Raw genomic sequence first — 15,536 nt, 5'->3', positions numbered from 1 at the left:
TTAAGTAGAACGAATACCAAATGTCGATGTCGGTGAGACGTAGACGTTAATTTTGACCCTTAACAAGACATTTTTTATCCAGTGCATAAAGAAATATTTTATATGTGGTTATAATCACCTCGTAAGCTTCATCTTTAGTTGCTTACGAACGATTTTGCGTTGATTTTGATTTACCATCCTTGAATGGTTTAAAATCACACCCAAAGCACGTTTTTCTTCTGCACTGCATCTGAATTAAAAAGCATAAAAAATTAACGAAGTAAGTAAATCAGAACGTTTAGCATTTGAATATAGAAATGATTTAGCACGAAATGATCTCGGGTGGCGGCACCGTGGCAACTGGCAATGGTAATTGGCAAGTCAAATACAATATTTCGATAGCGTCGTTCTAAAAGGAAACACTAGATGACTTTAGTGCCTGTCTCCTACTGGCCAAGAAATAGGCGTTTGGAAATTTCTCCATTTGAGCGTCGTAGCAGTCGTAGGTTCCACGATTCTGAAACAGCAAACATAAATTTCTAGTAGCAAAATCAGTAAAATAACCTAAGCTATAGTCAACCAATGAACCAAGTCTGTGCCCGCCGAAGTAGCCGAGAGATATGCCTGCACGTCTTGTCATTTTTTTTTCAGAAACAGAAGAAAGAAGCAGTCAAGCAGACGATCTTATTCCGTGCTCCGTGCTATCCAGTTGGGGCGTCCCGCGTCCGCGTGTGATTCGTCATTTGCCATTCTTCAGGCACTGAACGTTTTTTCTCCAAAATCTACTTCTAACCAGAGCCAGAAACCAAACCATTTTTCGTCTATTACATCTGGTTTGGTTCTCATCACTTACGCTGTTGTTGATCAAGTAAGTTGTTCATTTAGAAATATTAGAAGCAGTTCAAAATTTCCTCACATAAATTTTAACAATAGAGCTCTCAGCAATAGAGCTGCACCAATATCCCGGTGTACACTTTTGATTGTAATTCCACAATGGGAGTTGCCGTGGTCGCGGGACTCGCGGCTATGGCCGGGATTTCCCCATTCAGCGTGATGCTGGGAGCATTTACGGTTGGTTACTTAGCCGCCTACTATGTGACACCTAGGGTTTCCAGATTGACGAGGAACATTGCAAGATCACTGAGGAATACAGCTGAGGAAGTAGAGAATACTGTTAACACAGCTTTCTCTCCATTCGAGCCTACCTCCACTAATGCCAATGGCAACCAGCCTCCACAGAGACCTACTGAGAACAACAGGTCAAACTCAGTCCATGTCAATCACAGGTTGCTGCTGCTGCAGAGGCGACTTTCACAAATACTCAGAAATCTTCGTCAACACATTCTAGTTTCTGATACGGACAGAGATCCCATCAGCCAAGCAGTGAGACGACACCAAAGGGGAACGTTCCACCAGATTTACACGACCATCTCGGAATTGATTGCCAATGGTTATTCCGCCAGTATTCAGCGGAGCAATCAAAGTGAAGTCAATCTCGTCATCTCCTCTCCTGACCGCCTGTGGAGAGAGGTGATTGAGTACCAGTTGGCCGACTATTTGGACGTCCACGACCAGCTGATCCACCAAGAATTTGAGCGGAGGTGGTCGCGCGACGTGTGCCCTACAATCTTGTCGGCCAGATTCCAAGGGTCGCAACTCGTCTTGTCTCCGCAGGTGAACCTCGGGGGTGCCACCAACGTCATCTACGGGATTCGCTGTCGGAAATGCGATCGCCGACTTGGACCCTGTAATATCAACTACGTCGGCCAGACTACTCTATCGCTACGTGAGCGGGTCGATCAACACGCCTGCGCAGCAGCAAGAACGTTCATCAACGGCATTACTGAGAACACACCGTTTCGACCCATGTACGAACATGCTGCCGACCGTTCCCTCCATGACCTACCGCCGGGTATCCTACCACGGCAGGTTTTCGGTGAAGTGATGGAAGTGATCCTTCTGCCCACTGGTAGTGGTGACCTTCGCTCGTGGGAATGCTTTTGGCAATTCTTTTGTCACTGCAGGACCTTCTTCTATGGCTGGAGTCATCAATAAGACTTTTAACTTGTAAGCAGCATCCGGTGGACAGTATCGCTTGAATGTCTTCATTGCCTTTTATAATAAAACTAACGCTCTTTTCGTCGTCCGTCGTGTGCCTAAATTCTAGAGTTCCTCCTTAAAGTCTTAATAAATCATAACAAAATAAAAAGTAGAATTGCATTTAATTGTTATTTAATAATATAACAAGTGAATTTTATGCAAAGATTTTAACATGGTTCTATCAGAATCTAATTTGCATTTAAATCAAATGTTTTTTTTTTTAATGCTTACAAATTTGCAGATCCAATAGGCCAATACATTGAGCAACTGGCCCAAGGGAAAAATAGAGGTGTGAATAAAGTATGGGCCGGTCCCACCCTCTTTTCATATATTTGTAGAAAAATAAATTATCAGAAAGATTGTACCGTGAAACATGCAAACGATCGTCAACGTCAACGGCTACGCTTGAAGTGTGTGGGTGGAAAAATAGACAGAGCGTTTTCAAAGACTCCCGACTAGTCCCTTCTGTAGTTCTGTTCCATCCAAGCTCTTAACAATATAAAAAAATTGGTTTCAATATATCTTTTTTTTTTTTTAAATTGGTTTTTATGTTATAAAAAAACAACGTTGCATTTAAAAAAAAAGTGGCACAAACGGCGTTCCATGAAAATGTCGTATGGTCAGACGGGTCAGAACTCAGAATTCAATTTTGCAAAGAAAGTAAGAAACTCGATCGAAATCACGATGAAATCGTTTAGCAAGTGGGGCTTTTCTTTTTTGAATTTGAGCCAACATTTTTTAACTGTCAAACCTTCCGCTAGGTGGTTGTTGTTATTTTTATTTTCTGTCAAGTTGGGGATAAAGTTGGGTTTGTAATCGTTCTTCGGGATGAACATTTTACCCAAGAAAAGGTATTCCCGTTTGTCTTAATTTATTCTCACTTATGTCATTTAACTAATAAGGATTTCCTGCGTATTAGATGGCATGTGAGAACCAAAGACAATATAGCTAGAGTTCGACGCGATGAAGCCAAAGCCGCCGAAGAAGAAAAGGAAAAACAAAGACGTGCTTTACTTGCTGTAATTAATTTTTAAAGATGTCAATGAATCAAGAGAAACTCATGATAAATTAATGTTTTAGGAGCAAGAAACTAGAACCACCATTCTGAGGACTCGGGCAAGAGAAAGACAAGGTCTCACCTCAGTAGAAGAGTCAACGAAAAAGGAAGTCCCATGTACCACTGAGACTCGCTACGAGATTGTGATCAGGAATGGAGCATGTGTGTCTGTTCCTATAACTGAAGAGAAGAATCTTGTCCAATTCACCCCATCTGGTCATGTAAACTTCTTTGCCAACTTGGAAGAGGGCAAACAGGTTGAAGGAGTAGCGAATAAAGAACATGAACTTGAAAAGAAGAAGGAACAAGAAGACTATGAAAAACAGATTGGTTTACTCACCTACTTGGGACAAGGATCAAGGGAGTCGACTGGTGAATCTGCTTGGTATGAGAAACCTTCTCTGTTAAAGACCCTGAAAAATCAGACCCAAGAGGACATCAACTATAAAGCAGAAAGAGCTAAAGACATGTTTGATCCCCTTCGAGTGATCCGGCATTATATAGGAAAACCGGAAATTCCTAAGAAAGATCAAACAAAAAAAAAGTCTGAGCTTCCTGACCTCCGATTTCCCGCTGCTAAACCAGAAGCAATTTCATCTTCAAGAGAAAAACGGCACAAGAAAAAGAAGAGGAAATCAGAAAAAGAAGAGAAGAAATCTAAGAAACACAAAAAGGATAAACGTCGTTCAACTGACGATTCTCAAGCAAGCAAGAAAAAAAGAAGAAAAACAAGTAATTCAAGTTCAGAGGATTCTACTTCAGAATCCTCAAATTTATCCGAAGACTCTGATGCGGAAAAGGAAAAGCGATTGGCAATTTTACGTGCCAAGAGACTTCAGCGTGAAAAGGCTGAACGTGCCAAAGCCAACAAACTTTTAGCCACCGTCAACGGCACCATTGCTGCAACATCAAAGGAAAAGCAATTGAGCCGATCAAGCACTGACGACAGCGATTCTGATGAAAGGAAAGTTAAGGCTAAGCCGAAACAAAAGTATCATTCTCAATATAATCCTGATGTTGCTAAACAAAATCAACCACTTGATTCTGCAACCAAGTATTGGCTGCAGTAATAATTTTGTCCCATAAAATTATTGAAATATACAAGACTTTTTTCATGATTGTAAATGTATTTCTCTTTTAATTAACAAGAGTGAAAAAAAAGAGTACAAAAATTAACCATTTTCTCCCTCAACCATGATGAGCAAGTAAGAAAAAAGTCCTTCATATAAACCCTCAAAAACAGAACAACCAAAAGAAAACCATAAGAAAAAAAAATTACCAGTGATAAGGTAAATAATAAACACAACCTGTCTGAATAAACAATATTAGATTGTCCACAGCAATAGTGGAATGAATGATCATTAGCAATTAGAAATAATCACAATCAAGTCCATCACAATTGAAACTACCATCTACTGTTTACGAGGTTGTTGAATGAAATTAATTTTGTTGCCATGCTGACCAGCACCAGCATCATGGTTGTGAGTGGGAACTGGTTTCTCATGAATGGCTCTAGCTGCCTCGGGAGAGAAAACCTCCTTTTCTTTGACCTGGGCTCCAGAAATCACCACAGTCTTGGGCCTGAAAAATAATTAAAAATTTAGTAATCATGTAAAAATTAAGGAAATGAAGGTATTTACTTCTCCTTTTCTTCTGACTCTTCAACCACTTTAGGGGCCTCGGCCTTTTCTTCATGGTGTTTGGGAAGCGGAACCCTTTTTCCTCCAACCTTCACTGAGAAAAGAGATAAAATAATCACTTATCAATATAAAATGTAACATTGCAAACTATAGGCAACAGGTTGTACATAAGGAGAAAAGCAATAACGCAAAACAACATAAGCTAGCACATAACAACAAATAAGCAACAACAGAAAATTCAGTTTGTATTAAAGGTATACTCACTTGCTGGTGGGTGTCCAGCTTTCAATTCAGCTTGCTCAGAGTCGGACATTTTGTGTTGATTTACTAAAGACGAATGTAATTCTAATGGTCAAGAAATGCAAGTGAGCAGCTACGTGGTAACAAAACCGCAAAACGTTGCTTTTTAATCAAAGAGCGCAAGTGCGCAACGTCAGTTGGAAATAAGATATCGATACCAGCTGTTGTCTATCGGATTGAAATGTTGTGCAGAGTTGCAGATTTCTAAATTTCGTCAAGCATAAATTTTGTAACGCTAAAAAAACTCAAGGAAAATTATCGTTATTATAAAAATAAAAATCTATTAAACGAGACAATGATGGAAATGTCAGTACGTCGTGAGGCGATCGTTCATCAAGGCCAGAAATAAATGAGCTAATCAAGCTTCTGCTGCGTGTTGGCATACATTAAATCCGCTAGATTTGTTCCCTTATCTATTTACATATTTTCTCTTTTTCTTTTCTTTTCTTTTGAAAATGGAGTCGCTGGTGTTACTGAGCAGCACCAGAGAGACTGGAGGTTGTTCAATGGAAGGTTTTGTGTGTGTGTGTGTGTGTGTGGACCGATGGTGTCGTATTCCCGCTTTAGCTGCGTCACGAGTCTGCTCAAGTCACCGAACAAATAATCAAAAGGGAGTGTAAAAAAAAGAGGAATGTATAAAAACCCTACGTCCAGGAAGAGAGAAAGAGAAAGAATGAGAACTTTGGTCGAAAGAGGAAACCTATGATGAAAGTCAGGAGGATCAAAGCACACGAGAAGCAAAAAGTTATCGGCAGTCTGTGTAGTTATACGACTGGGTGTAGAAGCCGCCAGCCAGCCAGCTAGCGAGCCCTTCTTTTTTCTCCCAACTGATAAAACTCACGTTCCACCGAGCCCTGCCACTTGAACGAAAGCCACAGCCCAGTTCACTCGTCTTTCTCTTCATCCAGGTAAGCGATTTCTCCCCCCACTTACCTTAGAAACTTTGACATTGTAGAAAAAAGAAGCTCCATTTTGTCGTCCAGACGTGTGAGATTCACGTGCTCGGAGACATAACAATAATACTACCCGTACATACGCGCTGTACACATTCGTGATGTATCATTCGCGGCGTGTTGAGTGATTATTTTTAGAGTTTAGCAGGTGAAGCTGGCTCGGAAAAATCCCGAGAGTCGGGAATCTCTATCGAGTGTTTTCGTGTGTGAGACTCGCTCGCCGTCCTTTCACTGTGTATATTTTTGCTTGATTATTCATGAAGGCAGGGTGCAGCTCTGTTTCAACAATTTTATATATTGGCTCTCATCCAGACTACGTGAAACAGAGAGGGCCCTTTGTTTACTCCCGACCAGTGCAGAGCTCTCGCCTATCTTCGTTTTTCGAAAGAAATGAAAACAGAAGAGGTCAAATATGTCTATCAGTCCGAGGGGCCACTGCTGATGCCCAAGACGAAAAACGGAGCCGTTTACCAGGAGACGACCGTCAGCAATCGCGCCAAAGATGTGAAAAATCAACAAGCTCATTGCTGCTGGCCGAGCCACCTGTTTTCCCGTTTGAGACTCGTTCTCTCCTGTTTGGCCATTATGGCTTGCCTCGTTGTTATCGCGGTAAACTATTTGGTTTTATCTCCTTACTTTGTTGCGGTATTATAAAATCAATCAATTTTATCTATCCGATCGGGCATTTCCTGTCGCCATTCAACTCGTCCGGAATCGTTTGCAGGTGTTGATGACCAACGGAATCAAGGCATCAAACAGCCGAGAACAGGCACAAGAAGCGGAAATTACCATTTTGAAGGACCTAGTCGAGAATCAGCAGAGCAGATTACATCGGATGCAAAAGGAACTCCAGTTTTTAGTTACCCGCCAAAAGGTTTCAAATTTCAAACTGATTATAGTAGCCGACGATCTATACATTACGTAATTTCTTTTGTTTTATTCATTTTTCTTTGAAAGGCTTACGAGGCCAAAGAGGATAGCTTCCGCCGAAGAATCGGAACGATCGGAACTGGAACCGGAGCTAATGTTTGGCCGACTCTAGGTGACAAAAATGTCGTCCAAAGACATCACTCTGAATGATTCACCTCCAACAATCTTCAGGGATGTCCTAATAATAATTTGTTCCGACATTGTGTTATTTGGCTTTTTCTATTATAGACGAAGACCTGAGCCAAGATTCCAGGATCCAAGCGGCCGACTCTGAATTGCCTTTACTTCCACGTCTCAGCGGCCAACCGCAGCAATCGGAAGTGACACCGAGCCAAGAAGATGACGTTGACGTCGACAAGTTACCGCGGGCGTCAGCCAATAAGAAACGCAAGGGCAAAATGCCGTTGGATGACCAACAGATTTTGTGAAAAGGAAATTCTCTCAAATCTTAAAAACCAAAATCTTTTGAAACAAAATTTACTTACACAAAGAGCCACCATCTATCGATTGGATAATAATCCGAATTAACCAACATTTTTTTATAAAACCAAATTTCCTTTTTTAATAGCCACAGTGTTCTACGCCCTTAATTAATAACTTTTGTATGATTTAATTCTAATAGTATACTTGTTATACGAGATACCAAAGCAAACAAAAAAGCTTTTTCTTTCTCTTTGTCTCTCCAGACATTCATCTGAAACTTTCTTCTCCCGGCAGACAATAGATCGTATTACACAACCGCGATGTATTTTCATGTTTAGTTATTCCTTCTTTCAATAGGTATGATTCACAGACACGATGTTGTTGTTTTTAAAAGGGACACAAGAAGAATACTAGGGGGTTTGAGGCCCCCATTTTCTCTCTAAAATAGTCAACATTCCTACCCCAAAAAATTGGTTAATTTTAAGATTAGAGAGAGGTGGTGGTATTAATAACAAAAAGCCAATCCAGAGGAGGACGAAAGAACCACGGCTACGGGAAAACTTGACACTAGAACGAAGGAGGAGGGGGGGGGGGCCATTTACACAGGTCACGTTACATCGGCCCATACAAACAGACCACACGCTCGTTCATTTCTTTCCTTTTTTCCAGATATATATTCGTTTTTTTTTTTTTTAATCTTGAATTTCCTTGTTTTTAGATTTCTTGTTAATTAATTGGCTTGGTTAAAACAACTTTTAAATTAAAATTGCACAAAATTAAAATTTTTGAAAAAGGCCAGAGAAAACAAAATAAAATATTTTTTTTTTACGGTCTGTTAGTTTTTTTCGGGAGAAGGGGGGAGGGGAAGGATTTGTTTGTTCAAAACACTTACAAAGAAAGACGAACAAAAAGATTTCGGATTTTTTAAATTTGAACCGAAACTTTGAACGATAACACACACACAAATTTTGATAGAGGAAAAAAAATTAATCGTACACATTACAGTAATATATAATCTGCGAGAAAGATATAGAGAGTGAAAAAAATTATAATAATAAAGAGAGAGAAGAAAGAAGTAAATAAATTTGCATAAGAAATCAACAAAAATAACCAGAGAGAAGGGGGGGGGGGCATCGTTCGTGATGTGAATAGCGTTTGGTGCACTGGGAAGTCATAAACAAAAGAGCAGCAAAGAACGAATACACATTTCTGTATGACACGAAGAGCGGTGGGGGCAGGATGTAAAAAAAAAAATCGTGTTTGTTTTTCTTAATATTTATTTTTTGTTTTTAGAAGAAGAAAATTTCTTCAGAATGACGCAATAGTAAAAAGAGAGCGAGCAAAAGAAAGAATTTAGTTAAGGACAAAAGACGGCGGCTTCCTAACTGCATAGGTCAACACTTTCAATCGTCATCCCGCGACATTATTTTAGTGTGTAAGTTACTTTCGGTTAATTGTTGTTTTTTTTTCTCTCCATCCATTGAAAATTAGCTTCTTCAGAAATCAAACAAGTGACGCTTTAAATTGATTGCGTCTCATCACTTTCGCTATGTTACCCCCCGCCCATGTTTTTTACTGAAAACCCCAACTTTTTTTTCCCTTGCAAATGATTGAATTTGTTTGAAACCCAAAAATTAAAATAATTAGAATTTCTTTGATTTAATGTAATATTTTTATAATGTAACGGAGCGCTGAATAAGAAAATCAAAAGGAAGCCACAACATACGGATCATCAAGTGTGTCTCTCTTCTGTGCCTCTTTTTGTTTCCTACAAGATTTCCGACCAGCAGAAATGAAAAGAAGAAACCAAAAGGAAATAAATTGAAAGACCACCTGATGCCCCCGTGGCGTGTTTTTCTTTGTTGGTTAAGGATATACCGAACTGACCACCTGGGCCAGTCTCGGAATAATTTTGTTTTCTACCATCTTTTGATATAAAGACAATAGGATAAGAATTTCTATTCGCAAACCATTTCGTAGCTGTTCCCTTGGAAAATTTGAGATAGAAAATAATAATAAAAAAATGTTTAAAAAAGAAGATTTTTAATCAAACAAAATAATTCACATTTTTCCCGAATTTCTTTTTTTTTCTTTGCCTTTTAAAAACATCCGCAATCAAATGAAATTTCTCGTGTTTTCTTTAAGAATTCCGCTACTTAAAACTGAGGAGAAATTTGAACAAAAGAAACAAGTGCCGATTAGCTTTTCAAAACTTGGGAAATCATTTAGAGCCATTCAATTAAGTTAAGTGTTAAATGTAGAGCTTAATTTGATTCTTTAGTAAAAAGAAAAAAAATGACAGATGCTAATAGCCTATTTCCTTCTTCTTCTTCATTTCAAAAGATGAATCCCTTTTCTCTCATTTTTTGAAGCGCTCCCGACCCTTTTATAAGAAGAAGCACGAAACGGTAACTATTTGGTTAGGTTAGCTGCAATTCATAATTTTTTTTTTGTAACTTTTTAACGCGTGAAATTTATATTAATCAACTTTATGTAAGAGATAATAAAGGGAGATAAAAAAAAAAAAAAGAAAGAAGATACGAGTTTTATACTTTCGCTGTTTCTTTTTTTGAAACACCCCCTCCGCACATCGCTCTTCTAATCTTCACGGCCCTCACTTTTTATCGGGAGTCTGTGTGTTGTGTGTGTGTGTGCTGCTAATCGAAATACAACAACAAACTTGGTTTTTTCTTTTCCTCCTCCCGCATTTCTTCTTCTCTTTCATTTTGTTGTTTTCACTTTCTCTCCCATTTAAACCGATAAGGAGACGAAGCTGTGGTAGAGCTGAATGTTGCGCTTGAGAATGTCTGCGCACAGGCCCAGCACGCGCTCAAATCTATTCATCGGAAATTGAGAGACACACCATTTAATATCCAGAACGAATTTCTAAAGGGAAAAATTATTAAGAACTCACCTTGCCCTGTCGAGTTTGACACATTTGAGCGGTCCTTTGGCTATGACGGTCGCCGCTCGCGGGCGATCCAACAGTAGAGCGATTTCGCCTGGGCAGAGAAAAAGAAAACGAGCAAAGAGTTAATTGAGCTACTGGGCGGATGAAATGCAATGATCAAAAATTTGGTACCAAAGTAATCGGAGGGTCCCAAATGACCCACTTCGACGGCCGGTTCGGCTTCGGCCAAACCTCCGCCACTTCGTTGTTGCATCACAACAGCCCGTCCTTCGACGATAATGTAAAAGTCGTCACCGGGCTCGCCTTGCCTGACGATCGTCTCTCCGTCCTCGAAACTGCAGGGTTCCAGCGCGTCGGCTACCGTGTACCGCTCCCATTTCTCCAGAGACTCTGTTTAATCGACGAGAACATTCAAATTGAAATTTAATCACGCCCGAAATTGTCTCAAACAAACAAAAACCATTTCATTACCCAAAATGGAGACTTTGGAGAGGAACTCTTCGTACATTTTACGTTTGTTGATGGTGGATTTCATGAGGATGTTCCTGTACGAGTCGCGGTCGAGTCCCCACAGTTTCACATCGGTTTTGGCTACACAAAAAAATTTCAAACGAAAGTTGAACAAGTCATCTTATTTATTTTGTGTGTATGAATAAATTTGCGACTAACCTTTGACTGTGGCGGCTCTTGGCGTGCCGTAAATTAAGGCCAACTCTCCAAAGCTGCCCCCTTCTCCGATCACGGTGACCATATTACCGTCGACAAAGACCTGAATTGCGTAAAGAAGCCCAAAAGGGAGGCAAGAGAAAAAAGGCAGAAAATAACCGGGTTAAATACGATCCACACAACGGATATGCTGCTGGCTGCAGCTACGTAGCTGCTGCAGTTGTAACTGTCGTCGTTCCAACCGGACCGGACGATATTAAATGCCAACAGAGGCACGGAGCCGTAAAAGTCAAAACAAGTGGCTCCGAGCGTCTGTGGTTGCTGTTGTTGTTGGGAGGGGAATTTTGTACGTCACCTCAACTTCGCCTTGATCGATGACATAAAAGTTGTCGCCTTCGTCGTTTTGCTGGATGATGACCTCCCCAGAATGGACGCTGACCGGGAACATGGCGTCAAGGATATCGGGCCGCTCGTTTTCATCCAAATGTGAAAAGAGCACGTTCTTGGCGATGGCTTTGGCTAGCGCGTCCATCGTCTTGAAATCCTTGGGCACGACTTTCTTCACGTAGTTGATCGCATCTTCATCTGTAATCGTCTCGCCCGAAACGCCGCCACGTCTCGTTCGCATTCCTGTAATTCCACCCTGCAAATTTTCAAACAATCGTTAATTTGAGAAAGAGAAATTACGTCATTGTTAATTGAGCCAAGACAAAAACTAAACAAACCTGAGCGGCATTGGGCGATTCTTCGCTGTCGTCCGGCGAAAGGGCAGCCTTCTGTTTGGCATCTTTAGCAGCCTCCTGTTGTCGACACACAAATAGAGCAACAAACGTATCAAGAATCCACTCCATCAATCGGCAAAGTTTGATAAACATGTCGGTCAGCTCTAACTATGTGTGCTGCTGGCTAATACAAAAAGTCTTTCAATTTTTCGATCGGACGAACGATGCGAATGGCGAGAGAACTCAACCAAGACTGAAGAGGAGAGAGTCACAGAGTCCAATGTATCTACTAGCCCCTTCTTCTTCTTCTTCTTTTCTCCTCATTTGCAAACGACAGGGATCCATCTCTCTCTCCCTTTTTCTCTGTGACTCGCTGTGGTGGTGTTGGTTTACAACAAGGCCGGGCTTAACAAAAGAAACGCACGTATAATCATCACGTTAGGGGAGTGGTGATGGGTGTCGGGAGCAGCACAGAGCGAGAGAGAGAGAATGAAAAGGATTGAAAAAGAGATTCTTCTTTCCAGCCTTGTATTCCTGTTATTTTAATCGATAACCTCTCATGGGTGTGTGTATACATACACACATTACCGGTGTATAACGCCGAAAGGATATGATCGGGAACGTGTATAGCACCACACCGCACACAAGAGGTGCGCCAACGCCCGCCTAGAGCAGATATAGTAAAAATAAAAAAAGAGCCAAGCTGTCGGGTGAAAGAATAAAAAAATTCGAAATGGACTCTCTTTTCTCTTTCTCGACTAGCAATTTGATGATGGAACTCTGCGGGAGAGCACCACCTGAGAGAATGACGTCTCAGCTGCTGCTGCGACGACTGCGGCGCACCTCTCTCTCTCTCTCTCTCGCCCAGCAAAAACATACATACACGCCAACCCACCCAAACCAGAGAGAAATAATACGATACATGCAATCAAAACCCATCCCAAGGTTTCAAATACATACCGCCCGAACCACACACTCGTGATTTCGGTTGTTGTTTACCTATATATACGTAGTATACAGCCCACCTAGCTCTCCCTTTCTCTCTCTCTCTCACATCCGGCGACAACATTTCACCGCCTGGTGGCGGCATTTTCCATCATCCGAAAACCAATATACAACTCGTACGTTTACGTGAATTACTTATTCTGCATGACTGGGCGCATCTGTGGGCTGGAATGATTAAAAAGAAAAAAAACCTCGACTCTCCTTCTCCAGTCATTTCGAGAAAAATTATTCCACGATTTGTTGGGAACGAGAAAAAGGCCGGTCTCATCATCCTTCGTGTGGGAGCTACTACTACTCTTACAAACTACCAGCTAAGATGCGTGCGTGAGTCGTTTCGTCAAATGCTTTTTTTCCACCCATCTTCTTCTTCGTTACACGTCCATTTGTTTTCGACCAACGACTCCACGGGGCCATTAATTGCGTCGTTGCCAGGAAAAATTGTGACTTGTTTATGGTCAGACGTTTCTCGACCGAGAAATAAAAGAAATAAAAGGGGATCCAGTTGATAAAAAAGGGAATTTTCGTTGGCCGTAATCAAGTCGACATATCGTGCCCAATCAGACGTTGTGTAAGAGCTACTTGACCAGATGAAACTATTTCATGTACACATGTGTCACGATTGATAAAGTCTGCCACTGGCATTTCAAAAAAAAAAGGAGGCCGGATAAACTGGTAAAGCCTTGTCAGGACGAAAACGGACATGGGAAAGGAATAAAATAAAGATATCAAGTCTACAGAAGATACAACAGTAGGAGAATGGCAGTAGGAACAACCTCGGTATTGCTTTGGGCTTCAGGTTGATCGGTCGTCATGGCGACCGAATTCTCGGCGATTGCCACTACTACTTGGGCCGGTTGTTGTTTAGGAGTCACCAAAGTCCGCGAACTCGATTTGGGCATTCCGGACGGAACGGCGACATCAGCAGCCTCAATCCGCTTTTTGATGCTTCCGGTCGGTTCGAAACTGCTGCTGCCCTTGGAATTATCCAATTTGAAATCTTTCTTCGACGAGCTCTGCCCCATTTTCGATTTCTTTCGTCTTATTCAATAATTCAGTGTTTAAAAAACAAAAAAGGGAGGAGCACAGTCACGAACTGACTAAACCAAAAAAACGAGATTTTCGCTCTCTCTGGGACCAGTCGAACGACACAATGGGCCTGGTGGGAGGACCGGTGAAAACTGAAGAAACCCCCAAGTTCTTCCCAGATATCCGGATCGACTGCCTACACACATAGACGAACGAAATATCGAGAATGGGAAACCAAGGAAAAAACACGTACGTGTACACATACAGTAGCCGTCGAAGCCCAAAGGCGGGTACAAAAAGAGAGAGAGAGAGAAGAAGACGTTTATCGTCAATTGGTCGCCAACCAATCGGGCTAGCCACATGACGTCATGCAGTCTGGCGCATGCGTTATTCAGTTCACTTCAGGGCGGGAGGGAGGAGGTGGGAAAACAGGAGGTGAAAGTGAGCTATTTCGGAGTGGGAGACGACAGTAAAAAAAGGCGAAAAATATATATCTAAGAAATAAAAATAAAAAATTCCCCGACAGAATCACTTGGTTCAAAACGTCACAGATGTCGTTTACTTTTTTTTTTTCGCGTACTCAAATTGTCGCTTCTTTTATGAATGTAAATATTTAATTCGATCCATTACACCGAGAGTTGGAATACCCGAAGGGAGAAACAGATTTTATACGTTCTCCTCTGCACACAGAAAGAAAAGTGAGGGGTGTCGTACAAAAATAAAAAAGACGAGATGTGGGTGTGGACGAAATCAACTTGGCTTTAAAAGAAAACTGATAACAAATATCGAGAAAGAACCTAGTGCATATGGCATGGTTTCAACGATCGATGGGGCCAGAGCACACACACACACACACGAAAAGTTGGGGAGACCTTCTGACTCTCACACTGGGGCAGCCAAGAAAAGCACAGCCATCTGGGCAATAGAATGGACTCACCCGTTCAAGTTTCTGGAAATATTCTCGTAGAAATGATGTAGGATTGTCGGGCCGTACAACACACAACTGGACAATGCAATCTTTAAGGATTTGTTGAATATTGTGACGGGCTACGTAGGCCTCGCACTCACGGAGGCTCTGTTCTTCATCCAGATTCGCCGCCATTTTTTCACGTCTACAAACGTCTACAATTTTCTCGCAATGAAAAGTCTCTACTGCTGCTACTCACGGCTTTCAACCCCACCTGGTGCCGAGGTTTCATTCAAACAAATGTCAAATTCCGCCACTAGGTGGCATTAAATCGCATTCTTTTCCATTCATTCGCCTTTGATTGGAATGTCAAATTGAAAAATCAATTAATAATGAGTTTTAAATATATTACGTTGTTCCCCTCCATTCTCAGTTTTATAAGAGATCAGGGCACAGAATTATTTTCATTGATAACCTTATATCGGGTCTCCTGGTGGATGTAGGGATTATTTACAGAGAGCTTTCGTAATATCGGGATTGGAAGCGCGTATAACAATAATCTTGAGATTGCGTAAGCAGAGGCTGACCCTAAATAATTTCGGGGACCCAATAAAGCAAAAAAATAAATTAGAAATACCCATGAATGTTCGATGTGCCAGTCTCTGGACCAACTTTGCTCCTGACACATACACACACAGTCGTCCCCGATACGGCCAATTCCCGAGAGTGCTTTTTATTGCGCAGGTATTTCTGCTATTGAGAGAAAGAGAAAAGAAAAAAGTTGCCCCCATTGTGAGACCAAGAGGGAAATGGTTGTCATTGAATAATCAGTGCATCAAGTCTGTTTGAATTTCAATATTATTTTGGTCGGCGACTAATAAGGAAAACGACTTTAATAGAGAAGAGATCACAGACTG

The 15,536-nt window shown here is 41.2% G+C and overlaps 5 protein-coding genes across 8 annotated transcripts; 3 read left to right on the top strand and 2 right to left on the bottom strand.

Moving 5' to 3' along the window:
• The first annotated feature begins 461 nt into the window (after positions 1 to 461).
• Positions 462 to 2,188, top strand: LOC124193654. Its single transcript, XM_046587577.1, has 2 exons — positions 462 to 847; positions 913 to 2,188. Exon 2 carries the CDS (start codon positions 973 to 975, stop codon positions 2,032 to 2,034), a length of 1,062 nt encoding a protein of 353 aa, XP_046443533.1. The 5' UTR covers positions 462 to 847; positions 913 to 972; the 3' UTR covers positions 2,035 to 2,188.
• Positions 2,189 to 2,859: 671 nt separating this feature from the next.
• On the top strand, positions 2,860 to 4,254 carry LOC124193411 (leukocyte receptor cluster member 1-like). The gene is made up of 3 exons (XM_046587210.1): positions 2,860 to 2,930; positions 2,999 to 3,098; positions 3,160 to 4,254. The coding sequence occupies exons 1-3, from the start codon at positions 2,908 to 2,910 to the stop codon at positions 4,204 to 4,206; spliced, it is 1,170 nt and encodes a 389-aa protein (XP_046443166.1). The 5' UTR covers positions 2,860 to 2,907; the 3' UTR covers positions 4,207 to 4,254.
• Positions 4,244 to 5,519, bottom strand: LOC124193414 (death-associated protein 1-like). 3 transcript variants are annotated; one of them, XM_046587214.1, is made up of 4 exons: positions 5,391 to 5,519; positions 5,041 to 5,311; positions 4,777 to 4,870; positions 4,244 to 4,717 (listed from the first exon to the last, which is right to left on the bottom strand). In XM_046587214.1, exons 2-4 carry the CDS (start codon positions 5,087 to 5,089, stop codon positions 4,549 to 4,551), a joined length of 312 nt encoding a protein of 103 aa, XP_046443170.1. In that variant the 5' UTR covers positions 5,090 to 5,311; positions 5,391 to 5,519; the 3' UTR covers positions 4,244 to 4,548. The 3 variants fall into 3 exon arrangements, with proteins under 3 accessions (XP_046443170.1, XP_046443171.1, XP_046443169.1); XM_046587215.1 differs by having other exon boundaries at positions 5,041 to 5,280; positions 5,391 to 5,459; XM_046587213.1 differs by having other exon boundaries at positions 5,041 to 5,461.
• Positions 5,520 to 6,419: 900 nt separating this feature from the next.
• LOC124193413 lies at positions 6,420 to 7,707 on the top strand. Its single transcript, XM_046587212.1, has 4 exons — positions 6,420 to 6,638; positions 6,754 to 6,903; positions 6,987 to 7,071; positions 7,188 to 7,707. Exons 1-4 carry the CDS (start codon positions 6,420 to 6,422, stop codon positions 7,385 to 7,387), a joined length of 654 nt encoding a protein of 217 aa, XP_046443168.1. The 3' UTR covers positions 7,388 to 7,707.
• LOC124193410 (cAMP-dependent protein kinase type I regulatory subunit-like) lies at positions 7,685 to 14,864 on the bottom strand. 2 transcript variants are annotated; one of them, XM_046587209.1, is made up of 8 exons: positions 14,650 to 14,864; positions 11,685 to 11,759; positions 11,315 to 11,602; positions 10,963 to 11,062; positions 10,765 to 10,884; positions 10,465 to 10,683; positions 10,297 to 10,384; positions 7,685 to 10,218 (listed from the first exon to the last, which is right to left on the bottom strand). In XM_046587209.1, the coding sequence occupies exons 1-8, from the start codon at positions 14,812 to 14,814 to the stop codon at positions 10,134 to 10,136; spliced, it is 1,140 nt and encodes a 379-aa protein (XP_046443165.1). In that variant the 5' UTR covers positions 14,815 to 14,864; the 3' UTR covers positions 7,685 to 10,133. The 2 variants fall into 2 exon arrangements, with proteins under 2 accessions (XP_046443165.1, XP_046443164.1); XM_046587208.1 differs by lacking the exon at positions 14,650 to 14,864 and adding an exon at positions 13,460 to 14,605.
• Positions 14,865 to 15,536: the final 672 nt, after the last annotated feature.

This window comes from Daphnia pulex, chromosome 5, assembly GCF_021134715.1.
Source record: "Daphnia pulex isolate KAP4 chromosome 5, ASM2113471v1".
Classification (NCBI taxonomy): Eukaryota; Metazoa; Arthropoda; class Branchiopoda; order Diplostraca; family Daphniidae; genus Daphnia; species Daphnia pulex.
The sequence above is the reverse complement of the archived record's forward strand: the minus strand, read 5'-3'. Positions and strand labels throughout refer to the sequence as shown.

What these genes read in the sequence shown, in the direction of transcription:
- LOC124193414 (XM_046587214.1), bottom strand. Translation starts at nt 5,089, where the DNA reads ATGTCCGACTCTGAGCAAGCTGAATTGAAAGCTGGACACCCACCAGCA. An exon ending in AGCTGGACACCCACCAGCAA is followed by an intron (nt 4,871 to 5,040) that starts GTGAGTATACCT and finishes CTCTTTTCTCAG; the next exon opens with TGAAGGTTGGAGGAAAAAGG. An exon ending in GAGTCAGAAGAAAAGGAGAA is followed by an intron (nt 4,718 to 4,776) that starts GTAAATACCTTC and finishes ATTATTTTTCAG; the next exon opens with GCCCAAGACTGTGGTGATTT.
- LOC124193410 (XM_046587208.1), bottom strand. Translation starts at nt 13,708, where the DNA reads ATGGGGCAGAGCTCGTCGAAGAAAGATTTCAAATTGGATAATTCCAAG. An exon ending in AATCGCCCAATGCCGCTCAG is followed by an intron (nt 11,603 to 11,684) that starts GTTTGTTTAGTT and finishes GAAAATTTGCAG; the next exon opens with GGTGGAATTACAGGAATGCG. An exon ending in GTCAAACTCGACAGGGCAAG is followed by an intron (nt 10,219 to 10,296) that starts GTGAGTTCTTAA and finishes TCCGATGAATAG; the next exon opens with ATTTGAGCGCGTGCTGGGCC.
- LOC124193413 (XM_046587212.1), top strand. Translation starts at nt 6,420, where the DNA reads ATGAAAACAGAAGAGGTCAAATATGTCTATCAGTCCGAGGGGCCACTG. An exon ending in CTTGCCTCGTTGTTATCGCG is followed by an intron (nt 6,639 to 6,753) that starts GTAAACTATTTG and finishes AATCGTTTGCAG; the next exon opens with GTGTTGATGACCAACGGAAT. An exon ending in TAATGTTTGGCCGACTCTAG is followed by an intron (nt 7,072 to 7,187) that starts GTGACAAAAATG and finishes TTTCTATTATAG; the next exon opens with ACGAAGACCTGAGCCAAGAT.
- LOC124193654 (XM_046587577.1), top strand. Translation starts at nt 973, where the DNA reads ATGGGAGTTGCCGTGGTCGCGGGACTCGCGGCTATGGCCGGGATTTCC.
- LOC124193411 (XM_046587210.1), top strand. Translation starts at nt 2,908, where the DNA reads ATGAACATTTTACCCAAGAAAAG. An exon ending in AACATTTTACCCAAGAAAAG is followed by an intron (nt 2,931 to 2,998) that starts GTATTCCCGTTT and finishes CCTGCGTATTAG; the next exon opens with ATGGCATGTGAGAACCAAAG. An exon ending in AAAGACGTGCTTTACTTGCT is followed by an intron (nt 3,099 to 3,159) that starts GTAATTAATTTT and finishes TTAATGTTTTAG; the next exon opens with GAGCAAGAAACTAGAACCAC.